Raw genomic sequence first — 21,366 nt, 5'->3', positions numbered from 1 at the left:
CCAATCTAACAGCTACCAACAAAGAAAGTAATTAGTGACAATTTTATTTGCATGTTTTGCAATATGCATATTTGTAATTTTGCAAGACTAGTCTGACTATCTATCTAGTCTTCTATCTATTTATTATCAATCTATATATTATCTATCTAGTTTTCTATCTATATATCATCTATCTAGTCTTCTATCTATCTATCTTTCTATCTATTGAACTATCTAGTCTTCTAGCTATCTAGTCTTCTATTTAGTCATCTATCTATCTATCTATCTATCTATCTATCTATCTATCTATCTATCTATCTAGTCATCTATCTATCTAGTCTTCTATCTATCTATCTATCTATCTAGTCTCCAATCTATCTATGGGATCTCCCCTATAAATATATAGATCTATCACCCATAAAGAGCATTTATCCCTGCACTTCAAAATACTTCATTGTAAAGTCCCATAATTGTTAACAGAAATTGACTTCTTTTTGTTAGGTTCACTCTTTTTTGACTAAAAACTTCACGTAAAACTGTCAGCATTTTCATGTTTTTTTCAAGCATTTTTACATTTTTTTGTGTGTTTATTTTTATTACAATTCATGTGATTCCAAGATTTATCGTGGAATCAAAGTTAAAAATGCCAAAAATGCATCAAAAATCAATATACCTTATGAAGACATGAGTTCTTCTAAAGAGAGAAAGAAACCGGGTGTTTGAAGAAGAATAATGGCAAAAATGTAACAAAAAAAATGCAAAAAAAGGAAGATAAAACATGCTACTGAAAAACTCTGTGGGTGAAGGAATCCTATATGTGGGCAATTGTCTTTGGAAATGTATGTGGGTGTATGTATGTGAGCTATTACGTTTGGCCCGTTCAGGATAGTCATGGTGGCAAGAGACGTTATGGCTGAAATACAAACACTAAAATGGGCCAGAATTATGGATATGAATCCTGCAAAAGCTGAAAATCAGAAGAATGTGCAGCTCGGTGGAGGTCTTCTTTCATCATGTGATTATCATGACTGTGCTGGTAATATGATTAGGCTTTATTTTACGAAAAGGCAGAACACTGTGTGAAACCCAAAACCATTTCCCCAGCAAACATGTACATGAATATTTCAAGATGACTTCGTACTTGTACTATCGGGATTGATTACAACATTACTGAGCAGTTTCCAAACTTTCAGCTCCAATGAACAGCGATACACATTGTGTTGGTGAAATGAAATCCTCCATTCCCATTACAATTATAATATTAAATGGTGTTTTACTTTTTATTTAGCTTAGCAGCATTTCTTGGATTTTTTGTGGCTTCATGATGTTTAGCTCTTTGTGTTTTTCGTTCCATATATGCAGATTTTTTTCTAGGTAAAAGACAACAATTCCGCAGTCTTTTTTTTTGAGGAGGAGAAGTGGGGGTTTATTTTACGAAAATGACTTTGAGGTAAAAAATACATGATACCTTGGACCCACAGGTCCGTACTGTTATTGGGTTTTTTCATGCTTAGCTAGTGAAAAAAAATAAAGAAACTGGCAAAAAAAGAATTGTTTTTTTGTCACCATATTCTAAGAGCCATAACTTTGCATTTTTTGGTTGATAGAATTGTAGGAGTGTTTGTTTTATGCAGTACGAGTTTTAAGATTCACATCACTTTCTAGTTACTTTTTATTACATTGCAAATCTGCCATATATATTTTTTTTTCAAACACTTTAAAGCCACGTTTGCCCGTTCAGTATTTGGTCAGTATTTCACATCAGCATTTGTAAGTCAAAACCAGGAGTGGAACAATCAGAGGAAAAGTATAATAGAAACACGTCACCACTTCTGTATTTATCACCCTCTCCCTGTTTTGGCTTACAAATACTGAGGTAAAATACTGACCATAATCAACTGACTCACTTGTCAGTTTTACTATAAGTGAGGATGAAATTAACAAAAATTGTATAACGCCTCTTTCATAGTAAAACTGACAAGGAAACCCAGCCACATACTGGGCTTGGTAAATGTACAAATATGGTAGACATGAGGTACCGATAAGGACGCTTCTCACAATTTCCAACCGCTTAACTACTGTTGCCACAATTAACAAAAACTGTTAGGCCACGGTCACACGTTCAGTACTTGATCAGTATTTTACTTCAGTATTTGTAAGCCAAAACCAGGAGTGGGTGAAAAATACAGAAGTGGTGACGTGTTTCTATTATACTTTCCCTCTGATTATTCCACTCCTGGTTTTGGCTTCCAAATACTGAGGTAAAATACTGACCAAATACTGATAGTGTGACCGTAGCCTTAAGGTGTTAAACTGTTAGGCCACGGTCACACAATCAATATTTGGTCAGTATTTTACCTTAGTATTTGTAAGCCAAAACCAGGAGTGGAACAATCAGACAAAAAGTATAATAGAAACATATGCTCCACTTCTGTATTTATCACCCACTCCTGGTTTTAGCTTATAAACACTGATGTAAAATACTGACCAAATCCTGAATATGTGAACGTGGCTTCACGAATATAATTAATTCCATTACCTCTCAGCAGCTACACTCAGGTGTCGGCTGTATAACACAGTTACTACCTCCAGTAAATGAATCTCCAAATACAAAGTGCACACATCTGTCACCAAGGGGTAAGTACATAATATAGGGCATTATAAAACTCGTTCCTTACAATGCATTTTGTTTTTAAGGCATATTTATGGTCAGTTTTTTTGCTCCCGAAAACACGCAACGGTTTAGAGTTTTTCTTGTTATAAAAGCTACAAAATAAAAAGGCTTTGAAGAAAAAAAACAAGTGAAATGTATACCTGCCTATTAACAGGCAATAAAAAATATGCCGAAAAAAAAAAGTGTATATGAAGACGTCCTGGTTTTTCTTCTGATTACCCCATACAGCAATTTCTTTCTCTCCTCTAGCAGCGTCTGATATCCCAGAAGAATAAAAGGGTCATGTATTTGAAATTAAACTATTCGATCCTAATAGAAGTTGTCCACTTTTGCAGCGAACAGAGTGACTGAAGACTCCTTAATCCTTACAGTGTGTGCACCGTATATTGCCAGGATTTTCCGGTGTTGCCACCGGGCAGTCATGTGACCGCAACTATGCAATTTGCACGGCTCCAGCCACATTTAAACTAGACATGCTCAGTCACGCTCAGTTCGCTTGTTTTGAGCGAGGCCGAGCACATCTAGTTGGCATGTGGCCGCATGTATGTAAATCGCATGCTTGTGGTCACGTGACTGACCGATCCCTGTCAGCCCTCACAGCCCTACATGAGTTTTTATCACGTTTTTGACACTGTGTTTTTTGTCTCTGGTTGGTCTGTTGTGTTTTAAATAAAGCTGCTTTGTTTTTGATACTTCCAGGTATTTAGCTTTCACAAAACTTTATTGATCGAGTCCTGTGCAGATTGTTTTCACAGCACATGTGCGTTTTTTTTCCCTGTGGATTTTCCGCATCTAATACAAATCTATGGGGAAAATACGCACAGAAAACTCAGTGTACTCACAAGAGACATTGACATGGTACGGAATGGAAACATGGACTGCAGGTCAGTTTACACGGAGTTAAAAAAAAAGCATAGTGGGCAGGAGATGTCTATAAATCCCATCTACTTTGCTGGAACTGTGGCGTTAAAAACTCACGAAAAACTAGGGCGGGCACACAGCCTCATGGCATATCCTGTGGATACACCATACATTTATCACATGGCGAAACCCTGTTACCTCTTGTCTTAGAGCAACGGATTAAATAGGCAAAACAGATATCTGCCTATGGCAATGCTGAGCTTGATGATCTCGCTTATATGATGCTTATCTATAGGAATTGTAGAGTCATTCTACAATATCAAGGCCCACATTGGCACATAACAATGGTGACCACTCACCTCGATCAAAGGACATTTTTACATCTTCAATGTGTTCAGTGAACCCTGAGACTCGGTACAGACCTTCTGACTTTAAGCCTGAAAATAAGATATAAGAGTAAAGTGTAAGGAAACTATTGATTCACAGTAAGAAATTAACAGATGTGTGCAGAGTAAGTGGCGCAGAGCTGTGCACCTCCAGTATCCTGGGTATATATATTTCCTAGCTTCAATGTCCTCACCTTAAGGCCACGGTCACACGTCAGTATTTGGTCAGTATTTTAAATCAGTATTTGTAGCCAAAACCAGGAGTGGAACAATCAGAGGAAAAGTATAATAGAAACATATGCTCCACTTCTGCATTTATCACCCACTCCTGGGTTTGACTTACAAATACTGAATATGTGAACATGGCCTAAGTTTTGTATACAAAGCTATGCAGAACAAATGAACAAACGGTAAAATAAAAATAATGACTATAACAACATGAAGAAAGAAAATTATGGTGAAGGCGTCATACATATTTCTACTGCCGGATTGCTCCACCCTACTTGTTTTTTTCCCACTATTTCCTTGAACTACAAAATCTTCTTGACAATATGGTAATTATAGATCTATTGACTTACAGGCGATAAAGGTTATTTATTACCGTATATAATGAAAAATACCTGGCACTTCTGTAACTATTCACTAACAGTTTTAAAGATTTCTGCTTGTTTTCACTGAACTGGAATACTCCTTGTCTACATGAGATGATGTGATGGACACCAAGGTGTAGGACTGCAAACAGATCTTAAAGGAGTTATCCGTTCTCAGAAGAACAGTCTACAGTCACTCTATGTGACTGTAAACATCACATACTGTCTTGATTCAACAGTTCACAATGTCAAGATTCCCCTGTTTATCCTGTGTGGTTGGACAGTCTAGTCACTACATGTATGGGATTTTCTTACTCGAGGTCATGAGCCGACTTGACTCACGCGCTTCTCTCAGTTCTCTTTTATTGGGAGAAGCCAGGTGAGACTAGTCAGCGAATAACCGCACAAGAAATCCAACACCGTTACGGTTCTTCTAAGACCAGACAACCCCTTTAATTGTGAGGAATTAATATGAAATTATTTTTTAAAAATATTCAACATTTCATTATATAGTGGAAAGTTTGCATATAACTATATTAGAGGAAATTGGAATATACTACAATAAGGCCTCAGAAGGTGGGAGGAGGGGGAAGATTAGAGCTGTTCATGTTGGTAGTATAGATTGATTGGTTGCTGTAATTAGAAACCAGTAATTAGAAACCTACTGGTGATTGCAGCTGACAGAATGAAAAACTAGGGTAGTTTCCGGCACAACCAACTGGATAAAAACTATACTTTCATTGAATCAAGTTAAAAGTTCATAAAAGTTAGAAACCTCAACACGCCCTATGATTAAGGGTGTCTTAGTAGGCCAGAAACGCATAAGGCGCTGAAGTTTTTAACTTTTATGAACTTTTAACTTGATTCAATAAACGTACAGTTTTTATCCAGTTGGTTATGCTGGAAACTACCCTCGTTTTTCCCTACCATAAGGCCTCCTTCACACAGACCTGTCCTTTCTGAGTAAGCAAACAATGGTATATTTGTTATCCTTGTGTTGGAGCTTTTTTTTTTAAAGTTGAATATTTCATGGGATATCCGTCCACTTGACCTTTTGGCCACCCAATTCAATTAAATAGGTTCTATTCGCAAAACGGACCAGAGTAGGATATGTCTCTGTTTTTCATATCCAGATCACGGACCCCAATTAAAAGCAGAATATGTGAATTGCCCAATAGGACATAATGGCCCTGATTCATCATTTGTGTCTTTTTTTAAATCACTTTTTTTTGTCTTGTGGTGTCAGTTGCCATTTTTGGAGCCAAATTCATCAAAAAGGAGAATGTGATATATGGATTTGACAAAGCAAAAAATTAGGTTTCTTCCTATCTTGAACTGTTTTTGCAAAAATTGCACCAATGTGTTGGCTTACTTAAAATACGCCATAGGGGGACTGGAGTAAAGTTGTGCCAAACTTTACGTGTTTTTAAAAAGTCGCAATTGATGAATCAGCCTAAAATATCTGGAATTGCTACACTCCTGGAACAATCTAAGAATAACCCACTGCATGTTGTATTCTGGGCCAACATGTCATTTTTTTTTTACTGAACTGTTCTAATCTGTCTTACATATGTAAAAGTGGACATTTTGTTTTTGAAAATAAGCCCTAATATAATAATTTTAATATAAATAATAAAAACTTGTATTATTTCCACTGTAGACAGCAGCTCAAGGAAAGTTCCTTACTCACAGTTCTCCTAGATTTCTTTATATATAGGGTACAACTAGTTCACAGTAATGATGATACTTTAATGTTCTTTGTTTCCAATCCCTCTCTATTTAGAAAATATTAAACTTTAACTGTTTTGGTATATTTAATGTCGGTGTGATGCCAAGAACCACAAGACAGTTGTGCAGGGCTGGAGTCCACCATGGGCACCACGGGGATTTCTGTGCAGCCCACAACCTAATGAAGACCAGATGTTCGTGAGATGATCTGTCAGGCATTTCACAGTCAGATGATATTTCTATGCCAACTCCTTTGTTTGATTCTCTTTCTGATTTTAATTGTACAAGCCTGAGGACTCCTCTAATACCAGGGTCCACAGGGGTCAGAGATATTGTGCATTTTACCTATAGATTCAATGTCTGTAGACCCAGCCTAATATCAGTTTTCTTGAGCAATAGTGACTTTATTATATACTGTAACTTCAGAATCACAAGCAATATGGCCAATGTGCCATCACATAAAACTGCCCAAACCTTGTCGGATTACCAATACATATCACAATTACAATATGAGTAGAAATAATATAAAAAAATGGTTCTTTCCCTAGTGATAACTGACATTGGTATGGTTTGAACTTATTTCCAAGCTTCAGCGCCGATATGACATCCCTGGTGCCAGTAGGGTACAATAATACTTTGAGCTACCACCGATGGGGTAGAGATACCAAGGGTATTTCCTAGCTGGGGAGTGGAAAATTAAGGCTCTCTGCACACTGCTTCAAGCCTGTCTAAGGAGGTGTATGTCAGGAAGATACCCGTGCTACATGCCGTAAATTGGTCACAATTGTAAAAATAAGTATAAAAGACAGTATACATTTACTACATACATTAGCCAAACACAGGGCTCAGACACATTGTGCACAGAACCTTTGCCAACACCTTACCCACTAACTATTAAGGTTCCGGAAAAGACGTCTGTTCACGTCTTTCGTATAGGGAACACATGAGCGCTCGGTTGCGATGGTTGTTGGCCTTACAATTGGCCGAAGCATTGTTCAGCCAACAGCCATATAATGTGTATGAGGGGCTTAGGATCTCCCTTACAGGGAAAATCATGGTCATCTGACCAACATTTCACCAATAGACAGGTTTTTTTCCCCATTGAAATCAATGGATTGATTACTACTGAAGACTATGTTTCTATAGACTTGTGGAATGGACTGCACCTATACAGTATGTACACTATATCCTATATATACATAGCTTCAGTTGGTTTACACTATACCTGCCCAGTACTATTAAGTGTGAAATATTCTCGACACATCGCCATCATTCACGCTCTTACTTGCACTAGAATTATGGAAGTGTTTGAAGTATAAGACTGAGAGCAAAGCAACAATGTAATCTTCACAGTTATACAATGCAGCAAAAGAGATACATTGTATAACGTTCAGATTTTTCTGTGAAAAGAGGGAGTATTGAGAAAAGTCACAAGTTTCGATGTAACTCATGCTACATGTTTACTTTTCCCAGCTATAATTAAGCAATTGTGTTTGCCACAGGCTTTAAAGACACCATGTTCTAGTGCTCACTGGACACAAGTAATAATGTCACCATGATTTACAACGTGAGCGGAACTACAGGATTCCAGGCAGCAGTCATATAGAAATTTTCTCAAATCTAAATCACTAGCGAAGTTACCATGTGTGCGAGCCTGAAATGTGAGACAAATATGTAAAGGGCATGTAATGTCCTTTTAGTGCATTATTGTCCCATTTTACTAAGCGTCTCATTCTGGACACAAAGTAAGAAAGGATTCAATGGAGTAATAAAAGAACCAGAGGTCGGGAGCTCTGGAGCTCCTCTGAAACTAAGGACCTGTCTTTTCAGAATAAGGTAGAAAGAAGTTGTAAGGGTTGGCGGAACGCACTGAATATATTTATTAGATGGGATAGGTGCATTCGCAACCCGGGATCCACCGTGCAGGAAAGAACCTGCTGCTAAGTAAGGCGGCAAAGCAAATTAGAATAAACGAACTCTGTTACTTCACAGAGCCCGTAGTAAAGAGAACGTTGTGCCCTGTTTAGCTCACAGGGGACACAGCTATTGTGTAGAGCCGACAGTGGTCATGCAGTCCAACCAACACGCAGCTCCTCTCCGGTGGAGCCGGAATTCTATCGGCTATTATCCAGCCCTGAATTCACACATGAACTCCTCGCCGGAGGTGCCAGCATTCTAGGGGCTTATTTCAGCCGGGTCCCTGACTGCATACACAAAACTCCTCGCCGGAGGTGCCAGCATTCTAGGGGCTTATTTCAGCCGGGTCCCTGACCCCACACACACGACCACACTGGCGCTGAGCTCGTACATATTTGACACTAGCGCATGGCCGTGCGGTCATGAGAACCTTATATAGCTGCAGCACCTACAGGACCTTCCAAGAAGGACCAATGGAAGGCTGCCACAGAACTTGATCAGGTACAGGACCTTCCTGGAGGACCAATGGAAGTTGCTGCAGTACCTGAGCATGTGACCCTTGATCTCCACTGAGAGATCTTACCCTGGGCATGCTCAGTGTGTGCAAAGCAGGACTTAGTCCCAGAAAAGCCTGCTCGCCGCAGATCAGGGCAAGGTACAATAGCAGAGCCTGGAGAGACAGTAGTAACCCTTTGCACAGTATCAGACTCAGGGAGACGCTGGGACCGACGTCTCCACTGAGCAGGCTCCACTGCGGCCAATGCAGAATGGGAGACCGCAGCAGACATGGTTCAAGATTCCCCCTGTGCAGTGGCGGGAACTCGACTCCTAACAGAAGTATTCGGATAACTTATGGCTATAGTTATTAATACTCTCTAAGATTAGTTTTAAGATTAACATTGGGCCTCCAGAATCTAGAGCATATAAAGTCATGGCCAAAAGTGTTGAAATTGTTCTAGAAAATGAAGTATTTCTCAGAGAAAATCATTGCAATTACACCTGTTTTGTTATACACATGTTTATTTCCTGTGTGTATATTGGAATAGCCAAAAAAAACAGAGAAAACGAGGCAAACTGGACATAATTTCACACAAAACCCTAAAATGGGCTGGCCAAAATTGTTGACACCTTTCTAAAATTGTGGGTAAACAACTTTGTTTCAAGCATGTGATGCTCGTTCAAACTTCTCTGTAGCAAGTAACAGGTGTGGGTATTATGAAACTCACATCTGAAAGCAGATGAAAAGGGAAGAAGTTGACGCAGTCTTTGCATTGTGTGTCCCACTAAGCATGGAGAATAGAATGAGGAACACAGAGCTGTCTGAGAACTCAATCTCAAGTTTACAAGTCCTGTTGTGATTCGGTTCGTGGGCTCCCCCGGTGGTCTCTTGTGGTACTGGTGTCCTGCAAGCTTTGCCTTCTCAGTTCACCTGTTCCTATCAGGATGTGGGAGTATCCTATTTAACCTTGCTCCTCAGTCATTCTAATGCTGGCCATCAATGTATCCAGAGTGATTCTGTTGCATGTTCCTGCTCCCAGTTTTCTGCTCAGCTAAGTTGGACACTTTAGTCTTTAAGTCTATTTTTGTATGTTTTGTCCAGTTTGCACTTATGTGAATCTCTGCACCTGGAAGCTCTTGTTGGGATGAAATTACCACTCCAGTGGCATGAGTTGTCACATGAGTTAAGGTAATTTCAGGATGGTGTTTTGAAGGGTTTTGCAGCTGACCGCGAAGTCCTCTGTTGTATCTTTCTGCTATTTAGTTAGCGGGCCTCTCTGTGCTAAATCTGCTTTCATACTACGTGTGTCTTTTCATCTGCTCTCACCGTTATTATATGTGGGGGGCTGCTATCTCCTGTGGGGACATTCTCTGGAGGCAAGCCAGGACTGTGTTTTCTTCTACCAGGGGTAGTTAGTTCTCCGGCTGGCGCGCGGCATCTAGAGACAACGCAGGAATGCCCCCTGGCTACTTCTAGTGTGGTGTGTAGGTTTAGCATCGCGGTCAGCTCTAGTTTCCATCACCCGAGAGCTTGTCCGTTTATTCTATGCTTTTGATGTTTCCTTGCCATTGGAAACCATAACAGTATGGCCAGCCAAAATGTTTAATCTATAGGCTGAAGCAGGAGAGAAAAGGAACTGTGTGAAACCTTTTTTTTTTTTTTTTCCTCTGAAGTTGCACTCCAGCTCTAATTGCAGTCTCCTGTTTCCCTCTCCTCTTAACCCCTGAATGGCTCAGACTTTATCTGTTGAAATATGGATCCCCAGAGTCTGGCTACCAATTTGAATAATCTTGCCTCTAAAGTTCAGAATATACAAGATTTTTTGTTACATGCTCCTCGGTCTGAACCTAAAATTCCTATACCGGAGTTTTTTTCTGGAGATCGATCTTGTTTCCTAAATTTTAAATACAATTGTAAATTGTTTCTTTCGCTGAGATCTCATTCTGCTGGAGATCCTGCCCAGCAAGTAAAAATTGTTATTTCTTTACTGCGGGGTGACCCCCAAAATTGGGCATTTTCATTGGCACCAGGGGATCCTGCGTTGCTCAATGTGGATGCGTTTTTTCTGGCTTTGGGGTTGCTTTATGAGGAACCAAATTTGGAGATTCAGGCTGAGAAAGCCCTAATAGCCCTCTCTCAGGGGCAAGATGAAGCCGAAATATATTGCCAAAAATTTCGAAAATGGTCTGTGCTTACTTAGTGGAATGAGTGCGCTCTGGCGGCAATTTTCAGAGAAGGTCTCTCTGATGCTGTAAAAGACGTCTTGGTGGGGTTTCCTGCGCCTACTGGTCTGAATGAGTCCATGACAATGGCAATTCAGATTGATCGGCGTTTACGGGAACGCAAACCTGTGCACCAGTTGGCGGTGTCTTCTGAAGAGGCACCACAGAGTATGCAATGTGATAGCTTTCTGTCCAGAAGCGAACGACAGATTTATAGGCGCAAAAATCATTTGTGCTTCTATTGTGGAAATTCTACTCATGTTATATCAGCATGCTCTAAACGAACAAAGAAAGTTGATAAATCCTCTGCTATTGGCACTTTGCAGTCCAAGTTTATTTTGTCTGTAACTCTAATTTGTTCGTTATCTTCTATTGTTGCGGATGCGTATGTGGATTCTGGCGCCGCTTTGAGTCTTATGGATTGGTCCTTTGCCAGGCGCTGTGGGTTTGATCTAGAGCCTCTGGAAGTTCCTATACCTTTAAAGGGTATTGATTCTACACCATTGGCTAGTAATAAACCACAATACTGGACACAAGTGACTATGCGTATGACTCCAGACCATCAAGAGGTGATTCGCTTCCTTGTACTGTATAATCTACATGATGTGTTGGTGCTGGGATTGCCATGGTTGCAAACTCATAACCCAGTCCTTGACTGGAAAACAATGTCTGTACTAAGCTGGGGATGTCAGGGAAATCATGGGGACACTTCTTTGGTCTCCATTGCTTCATCTATTCCCTCTGAAATTCCTGAGTTTTTGTCTGATTATCGTGAGGTTTTTGAGGAATCTACTCTTAATTCTCTTCCTCCTCACAGAGATTGCGATTGCGCCATAGATTTGATCCCTGGCAGTAAATTTCCTAAGGGTCGTCTATTCAATCTGTCTGTACCTGAACATGCTGCCATGCGAGAGTATATTAGGGAGTCCTTGGAAAAGGGACATATTCGTCCTTCTTCGTCTCCTCTTGGAGCGGGGTTCTTTTTCGTAGCTAAAAGCGATGGTTCTTTGAGACCTTGTATTGATTATAGACTCTTGAATAAGATCACAGTCAAGTATCAGTATCCTTTGCCATTGCTGACAGATTTATTTGCTCGCATTGAGGGGGCGAAGTGGTTCTCTAAGATTGATCTTCGCGGTGCGTATAATTTGGTGCGAATTAAGCAGGGGGATGAGTGGAAAACCGCATTTAATACGCCCGAGGGCCATTTTGAGTATTTGGTGATGCCTTTTGGTCTGTCAAATGCCCCTTCGGTCTTTCAGTCTTTTATGCACAATATTTTCCGTGAATATCTGGATAAATTTATGATTGTGTATTTGGACGATATCTTGATTTTTTCGGATGACTGGGAATCTCATGTTCAACAAGTTAGGAGGGTTTTTCAGGTTTTGCGGACCAATTCTCTGTTTGTTAAAGGTTCAAAGTGTGTTTTTGGGGTTCAGAAGATTTCTTTTTTGGGGTACATTTTTTCCCCCTCTTCTATTGAGATGGATCCTGTGAAGGTTCGGGCTATTTGTGACTGGACGCAACCGACTTCTCTTAAGGGCCTTCAGAAATTTTTGGGCTTTGCTAACTTTTATCGTCGATTCATAACTGGTTTTTCTAGCGTTGTCAGGCCTTTGACTGATTTGACTAAAAAGGGTGCTGATGTTGCAGATTGGTCTCCTGCTGCTGTGGAGGCCTTTCGGGAGCTTAAGCGCCATTTTTCTTCTGCTCCGGTGTTGTGCCAGCCTGATGTTTCTCTTCCTTTTCAGGTGGAAGTTGATGCTTCCGAGATCGGAGCGGGGGCGGTTTTGTCGCAGAAAAGTTCAGATTGTTCAGTGATGAGACCTTGTGCGTTCTTTTCTCGAAAATTTTCGCCTGCCGAGCGAAATTATGACGTCGGTAATCGGGAGCTGCGTCATTGGCTTGAGGGTGCTAAACATCAGGTGGTGGTCTTGACTGATCACAAAAATTTGATTTATCTTGAGTCGGCCAGACGTCTGAATCCTAGACAGGCGCGCTGGTCGTTGTTTTTCTCCCGGTTTAATTTTGTGGTTTCGTATCTGCCAGGTACTAAGAATGTGAAGGCGGATGCCCTTTCTAGGAGTTTTGAACCTGATTCCCCTGGTGATTCTAAACCTACGGGTATACTTAAGGATGGGGTGATATTGTCTGCTGTCTTCCCAGACCTGCGACGTGCTTTACAAGAGTTTCAGGCGGATCGGCCTGATCGTTGTCCGCCTGGTAGATTGTTTGTGCCGGATGAGTGGACCAATAGAGTCATCTCGGAGGTTCATTCTTCTGCGTTGGCAGGTCATCCGGGAATTTTTGGTACCAGAGATTTGGTGGCTAGGTCCTTCTGGTGGCCTTCCCTGTCTCGGGACATGCGTACTTTTGTGCAGTCTTGCGATGTTTGTGCTCGGGCCAAGCCTTGTTGTTCTCGGGCTAGTGGGTTGTTGTTGCCCTTGCCTGTTCCTAAGAGGCCTTGGACACACATCTCTATGGATTTTATTTCTGATCTCCCTGTTTCTCAGAAGATGTCCGTCATTTGAGTGGTGTGTGACTGCTTTTCTAAGATGGTTCATTTGGTGCCCTTGCCCAAGCTGCCTTCCTCATCTGAGTTGGTGCCCCTGTTTTTTCAGAATGTGGTTCGGCTGCATGGTATTCCGAAGAATATCGTTTCCGACAGGGGATCCCAGTTTGTGTCCAGATTTTGGCGGGCGTTTTGTGCCAGGATGGGCATTGATTTGTCTTTTTCGTCTGCATTTCATCCCCAGACAAATGGCCAGACTGAACGTACTAATCAGACCTTGGAGACTTATTTGAGGTGTTTCGTGTCTGCTGATCAGGATGACTGGGTCTCCTTTTTGCCGTTGGCTGAGTTTGCCCTTAATAATCGGGCCAGTTCTGCCACTTTGGTCTCCCCTTTCTTTTGCAATTCAGGGTTCCATCCTCGTTTTTCATCTGGTCAGGTGGAGTCTTCGGATTGTCCTGGAGTGGATACCATGGTGGATAGGTTGCATCGTATTTGGGGGCAGGTGGTGGACAATTTGGAGTTGTCCCAGGAGAGGACTCAACGTTTTGCTAATCGCCATCGTCGTGTTGGTCCTCGTCTTCGTGTTGGGGACTTGGTGTGGTTGTCCTCCCGTTTTGTCCCTATGAGGGTCTCTTCTCCTAAGTTTAAGCCTCGGTTCATCGGTCCTTATAAGATTTTGGAAATTCTTAAACCTGTGTCTTTTCGTTTGGACCTCCCAGCATCCTTTGCTATCCATAATGTCTTCCATCGGTCATTATTGCGGAGGTATGAGGTACCACTTGTGCCTTCTGTTGAGCCTCCTGCTCCTGTGCTGGTTGAGGGTGAATTGGAGTACGTGGTGGAGAAAATCTTGGACTCCCGTGTTTCCAGACGGAGACTTCAATATCTGGTGAAATGGAAGGGCTACGGTCAAGAGGATAATTCTTGGGTTACAGCTTCTGATGTTCATGCTTCTGATTTGGTCTGTGCCTTTCATAGGGCTCATCCAGATCGCCCTGGTGGTTCTTGTGAGGGTTCGGTGCCCCCTCCTTAAGGGGGGGGTACTGTTGTGATTCGGTTCGTGGGCTCCCCCGGTGGTCTCTTGTGGTACTGGTGTCCTGCAAGCTTTGCCTTCTCAGTTCACCTGTTCCTATCAGGATGTGGGAGTATCCTATTTAACCTTGCTCCTCAGTCATTCTAATGCTGGCCATCAATGTATCCAGAGTGATTCTGTTGCATGTTCCTGCTCCCAGTTTTCTGCTCAGCTAAGTTGGACACTTTAGTCTTTAAGTCTATTTTTGTATGTTTTGTCCAGTTTGCACTTATGTGAATCTCTGCAGCTGGAAGCTCTTGTTGGGCTGAAATTACCACTCCAGTGGCATGAGTTGTCACATGAGTTAAGGTAATTTCAGGATGGTGTTTTGAAGGGTTTTGCAGCTGACCGCGAAGTCCTCTGTTGTATCTTTCTGCTATTTAGTTAGCGGGCCTCTCTGTGCTAAATCTGCTTTCATACTACGTGTGTCTTTTCATCTGCTCTCACCGTTATTATATGTGGGGGGCTGCTATCTCCTGTGGGGACATTCTCTGGAGGCAAGCCAGGACTGTGTTTTCTTCTACCAGGGGTAGTTAGTTCTCCGGCTGGCGCGCGGCATCTAGAGACAACGCAGGAATGCCCCCTGGCTACTTCTAGTGTGGTGTGTAGGTTTAGCATCGCGGTCAGCTCTAGTTTCCATCACCCGAGAGCTTGTCCGTTTATTCTATGCTTCTGATGTTTCCTTGCCATTGGAAACCATAACAAAGTCCATCTCCAAAGATCTTGAAGTCTACAACCCATGGCACTATAGCTAATCCCCCTGGAGGTGGATGGCAGAGAAAAATTGCTGAAAAGTTACAATGCAGGATAGTCTGGATGGTGGATAAACAGCCACAATCAAGTTCTATAGAAACTGAAGATGTCCTGCTGGCTCAGGGTGCATCAGTGTTAGCACAAACTATCCATTGAAATTTGGATGAAATGAAATGCTATGGCAGGAGACTCAGGAGGACCCCACTTCTGACATTGAGACATAAAAAAGCCACTCTTCAATGTGCCAAAATGTATGTGAGTAAGCAAAAATCCTTCTGGGAAAGAGTCTTGTGAACAGATGAGACCAAGATAGAGCTTTTTGGTAAAGCACATCATTCTACTGTTTGACGAAAACGGAATGAGACCTATAAAGATAAGAACACAGTACCTGAAGTCAAATATGGTGAAGGTTCAAAGATGTTTTGGGGTTGTTTTGCTGCTTCTGGCACTGGGAGCCCTGACTGTGTGCAACACATCGTGAAATCTGATGACTACCAAAGGATTCTTGGTCGCAATGTAATGCCCAGTGTCAGAAAGCTGTGTTTGTGTCGTAGGTCATGGGTCTTCCAGCAGGACAATGACCTCAAATATGCTTTAAGAAGCGTTCAGAAATGGATGGAAACTAAGTGCTGGAGAGTTCTGAAGTGGCCATGAATTCGTACGGATCTAAATCCCATTGAACGCCTATGGAGAGATTGTAAAAACCTGGAGAAATGTGCAAAAGAAGAGAGGTCCTAAATTCCAATTGAGAGGTGTAAGAAGCTTGTTGATGGTTATAGGAAGTGATTGATTGCAGTTATTAATTCCTAAGGTTGTGCAACCAAATATTAAGTTGAGGGTGCCAACAATTTTGTCTGACCCATTTTTGGGGCTTTGAGTGAAATTATGTCCAATTTACCTTTGTGTCTCTGTTTATTTTTGTGTTGTTCCAATACACACAAAGGAAGTAAACGTGTATAAGAAAACAGCGGGAGAGGCTGCAGTGGTTAAGGTGAATTTGACGTCTTTTATTATTTTTATGCATTTTGAACCGCTTTAAAAAGAAAATCTTAGCTTAATCCACCCTTTAATTCATTCTTTCATCTGATTCAAAAATAAGAACGATTGCATCCATGTGTTTATTAACCTTATTAAGAAGTCTAACCTCCTAGAAAACCTTTGCTCACTAATTGTAATTGTTACATGTATTTAGCAAAGTGACCAGTCATTAATATGCTTTATTGGAACATCAAACATGCTGATTATGGATTTTCAGTGTGCAAAGCTTTTAGCACCTTTAAGGAGACTTAAAGGGGTTATCCATGTAGAAATATTTTATGCTGATCTCTTAGGTGCAAATAATAAATTGAGCTGTTACACTATTACAGACGACGCATCATAGAAACAGGGGATGGTGAATAACATCTCTGCTTCCAAGAGGAAGCACATCAGCATAAAATAATTATATGTGGAAAACCCCTTTAATACGAGACACTCATGTATGCATTTGAAATAATTTTTATTTAACCCAATCATCACATAAAGTTCACTAGAAAAGTGTCACAATCTACTCTACAAGAAGATGTGCTATATGTATGAGAGACTAGCACCTCTTTTGGCGTTATATTATAGGAATTAACCTGTCACACATAGAAATCATTAATAGCATTAACCGTGCTAACACTCCACCTAAATGTGTCCACCCTTACCTAACCAGAATTTCTTCTTTTTTTATAAAATCATTACTTTTTTGCAGCACAATAGCAAAACTGTTGACAGGCTGTAATTCAAATCACGACCACTAGGGGGTGGCAGATAGCATAGACATCTCCTTACAGAGTAACGGAAAATAGTGGGTTTTTTTCGAAGCTCCTCCTCATAACTTGCTACTGTTTTCAGGATATCTCGAAGCAAGAGGAGAGGCACTCGCCTGCATCTGAGAGATTTACTCTCCAAAGACTTGATGGTACTACCGTTATAGATCTACAGACATTGCAATAGATATAAACTAGAGGAAATTTGTAATTGTGTTTGCATTACATTTTTAATGGAAAATAAGAAGAATCATTTTCCGAACCTCGACTTTCAATCTCTTGGATGCACATCTCCACCACCATTGGCCTCGGAGTATTGTGTGCTTTCACCAATGTGGTAAGGTCGCAGCTGTATACTTTCTTGATGCGCTTGAGATCTGGCTGGCAGTCGCTGGGAACGTACTTGGAGCACTGTTTATGTACATTCAACCCACAGTCTGAAAATCAGAGACAAAGCCGTTAGTGGAATAAACACATACTAAGAACGTCATTACTAGATGAATATATAAGCACCTTCAGGAAATATGGATGCAGAATTGAGACAGCGTGATATGAATATAAAAATGGATTGAGATATCATGAACACATGTGGAGTGAAGAAAGATTCCAAGATATTGTGGTGAAGTCTGTCCATCCATCATGTCCATGGTTGGGGCTAGGGCTGTAGAGTCGGTAAGTCAAACCACCGACTGAGTCCTCAATTTCCCTGACTTCTCACTCCGCCAAAATGGACACTGACACCCACTCTATGACTCCCACTCCACGACTTCCACTCCACAGCCCTGGTTGCGGCTGGAAGGGCAGAACTGTCTGGAACTCCTTCACTTCAACCGCAATGTCTCAAAGCAGCTTTTCGTGACATTATTATGACCTCATTCATATTAAAAAAAACACAAGAATGATATGGCCTCAATCCCTATTCATATCTTACAAGTGGTGTTCAGACATTTGAGGGACGCCAAATCAGTGTCAGTGGTGGCCGACTTTAATCAAGAGTCACAACTCACATTTAGTGGAGATGATGAGCCAAGGCTCAGGCATACGTATCTCATGTTTGTGGTTTGGGTAGCATGAATCAGATAATGCGTTCCCTTTAATCATTTAATTCAGGTTTCTCAGTGTCATTTTCACAAGAGGCAGCACTTCCTTCTGATGTGAGCAAATTGAATAATTTGAAAAATGCTCATTGTTGGAGTCAAAATCTCAAATTTTAGGCCTGGAAAAAACCTACTAAACTTTGCGCACATCAAAAGGAAGTGCTGCTTCCTTCCTTTTAATTTGGCTACATTTTACAATCAGCCAAAATCTAATGGATTTAGTGCTGCTTCATTTTTCCTTTTATTTTCAATCACATCTTATAAATATTACAAAAAGTTTAATGTTAATACACAGAAAGAGTTTATGTTATTTATTGAAACCAATATCCATTTACCAAAGGCCTATTATGATTATAGATACATACTGTATATATATATACAGTGCCTACAAGTAGTATTCAACACCCTGCAGATTTAGCAGGTTTACACATTTGGAATTAACTTGGCATTGTGACATTTGGACTGTAGATCAGCCTGGAAGTGTGAAATGCAATGCAGCAAAAAAGAATGTTATTTCTTTGTCTATTTTTTTTTTTAAATTGGGAAAAGTTTTTTCAGAGGGTCATTTATTATTCAACCCCTCAACCCACCAGAATTCTGTTTGGTTCCCCTAAAGTATTAAGAAGTAGTTCAGGCACAAAGAACAATGAGCTTCACATGTTTGGATTAATTATCTCTTTTTCCAGCCTTTTCTGACTATTTAAGACCCTCCCCAAACTTGTGAACAGCACTCATACATGGTCAACATGGGAAAGACAAAGGAGCATTCCAAGGCCATCAGAGACAAGATCGTGGAGGGTCACAAGGCTGGCAAGGGGTACAAAACCCTTTCCAAGGAGTTGGGCCTACCTGTCTCCACTGTTGGGAGCATCATCCGGCAGTGGAAGGCTTATGGAACTACTGTTAGCCTTCCACGGCCTGGACAGCCTTTGAAAGTTTCCTCACGTGCCGAGGCCAGGCTTGTCCGAAGAGTCAAGGCTAACCCAAGGACAACAAGGAAGGAGCTCCGGGAAGATCTCATGGCAGTGGGGACATTGGTTTCCGTCAATACCATAAGTAACGTACTCTACCGCAATGGTCTCCGTTCCAGACGAGCCAGTAAGGTACCTTTACTTTCAAAGCGTCATGTCAAGACTCGTCTACAGTTTGCTCATGATTACTTGGAGGACTCAGACTGACTGGTTCAAGGTTCTCTGGTCTGATGAGACCAAGTTCGAGATCTTTGGTGCCAACCACACACGTGACGTTTGGAGACTGGATGTCACTGCATACGACCCCAAGAATACCATCCCTACAGTCAAGCATGGTGGTGGCAGCATCATGCTGTGGGGCTGTTTCTCAGCCAAGGGGCCTGGCCATCTGGTCCGCATCCATGGGAAGATGGATAGCACGGCCTACCTGGAGATTTTGGCCAAGAACCTCCGCTCCTCCATCAAGGATCTTAAGATGGGTCGTCATTTCATCTTCCAACAAGACAACGACCCAAAGCACACAGCCAAGAAAACCAAGGCCTGGTTCAAGAGGCAAAAAATCAAGGTGTTGCAGTGGCCTAGTCAGTCTCCTGATCTTAACCCAATTGAAAACTTGTGGAAGGAGCGCAAGATTAAAGTCCACATGAGACACCCAAAGAACCTAGCTAACTTGGAGAAGATCTGCATGGAGGAGTGGGCCAAGATAACTCCAGAGACCTGTGCCGGCCTGATCAGGTCTTATAAAAGACGATTATTAGCTGTAATTGCAAACAAAGGTTATTTTACAAAATATTAAACCTAGGGGTTGAATAATAATTGACCCACACTTTTATGTTTAAAATTTATAAAAATTTAACTGAGCAACAAAACTTTTTGGTTTGTAAGATTTATGCATCTGTTAATAAATCCTGCTCTTGTTTGAAGTTTGAAGGCTCTAACTTATTTGCATCTTATTAAACCTGCTAAATCTGCAGGGGGTTGAATACTACTTGTAGGCACTGTATATATATATATATATATATATATAGAGAGAGAGAGCGATATATTGTAAGACAGTGACCGGCATTATTGTGAATGGTCGGTATGTGTCGCAGAGGCGGAGGTCCTCTGTGCTGTAGGCCTGGAATGTTGCTCTGGAACCTGTAGTTCCACGAACCTTAGTTTATAAGGGGCTGGGCTTGCATGTTAGTCGGAGAGCTGGGAGGGTCTGGCTGACCACCTACCTCCCATCAATGGGTGTGTCTCATGGGATATAATGAGACTGTTGTTCGGTCACATGGTCCCTGTGTTGGAAGGTCCTGGAAGGACACATTTCCTGGATAGTACACGTAGGAGGACATGTACTTGCGGAGTCCGAGACAGCTGTCTAAGTTGGGGAAGCTACCGTCCTTCTGAGAGTCTGGAACTCACAGTTTGGAGGTGTCGAGCAAGTCAGAGTACGGGTCAGTGATCCCAGTAAGACTGACAAGACGTCGGCGTGTGGAGCAGAGCTCCTGGAAGGTAACCTCGGAAGAGGGGGTTGTAAAGGCAGACAAGTGTATCTGCTATTGGAACAGACTAGTGGTCATAACAGGTTCCCTTGATGTAATGAAATGGACTATACTTTATGTGGTTTATGCTGTGTAAATAAACCAAATAGACTGTTTAAGGCTGGGGTCATACTTGCGAGTTCAATGCGAGAAACTCGCGCGAGTTTCTCACATCAAGTCCCGGCACTGCCGCCGGCACTCGGGACTGGAGCGTACGGCTGCATAGAAATACAGGCAGCAGCAAACTCCGGTCCCGAGTGCCGACGATAGTGCCGGAACTTGATGCGCGAGTTTCTCGCATTGAACTCACAAGTGTGAACCCGGCCTTAGTGGAAAAATCGTTCCTGTGTGCCTTAATCGTGCTGCCAAGTGAGTGTCCCCCAACAGTTTCAGTGATCGCTATCTCACTATATATATATATATATATATATATATATATATATATATATATATATATATATACTGTACATATATATATATATATACACATGGTCTCAGTACTGCATATAACTGTATATTTCTATTAACAGTAACCAGGGTGGATAGAGATTTCAAGTCTTAACAACATCTTTGTAAATAGAGCAGTTGTAACAGGTTTTATGACAGCTACGGTACAGGATAATAATGCATAATTGTGCTATAATCATAATAGGCTTTTGATAAATGGCGATTAGTTTCGATAAATAACAAAATCTCTTCCTGTGGATTAACATTACATTTTTTTAATAATTCAATTAAATACCATACATTCCTGAGCCTAATGTCCCTAATTACCAC

General features: G+C 41.3%; 1 protein-coding gene across 2 annotated transcripts in view; it reads right to left on the bottom strand.

Annotated features, from left to right (window-relative positions):
• CHN2 (chimerin 2) overlaps positions 1-21,366 on the bottom strand; it is a 411,135-nt gene that overhangs the window by 15,619 nt on the left and 374,150 nt on the right. For both annotated transcript variants that reach the window (XM_077268847.1, XM_077268848.1), the window contains exons 9-10: positions 17,256-17,429; positions 3,874-3,951 (exon numbers count right to left, since the gene is read on the bottom strand). In XM_077268847.1, coding sequence (XP_077124962.1) covers positions 3,874-3,951; positions 17,256-17,429 — 252 coding nt within the window. The remainder of the gene's footprint in view (positions 1-3,873; positions 3,952-17,255; positions 17,430-21,366) is intronic.

Source organism: Ranitomeya variabilis, chromosome 6, assembly GCF_051348905.1.
Source record: "Ranitomeya variabilis isolate aRanVar5 chromosome 6, aRanVar5.hap1, whole genome shotgun sequence".
Taxonomy (NCBI): Eukaryota; Metazoa; Chordata; class Amphibia; order Anura; family Dendrobatidae; genus Ranitomeya; species Ranitomeya variabilis.
The sequence above is the reverse complement of the archived record's forward strand: the minus strand, read 5'-3'. Positions and strand labels throughout refer to the sequence as shown.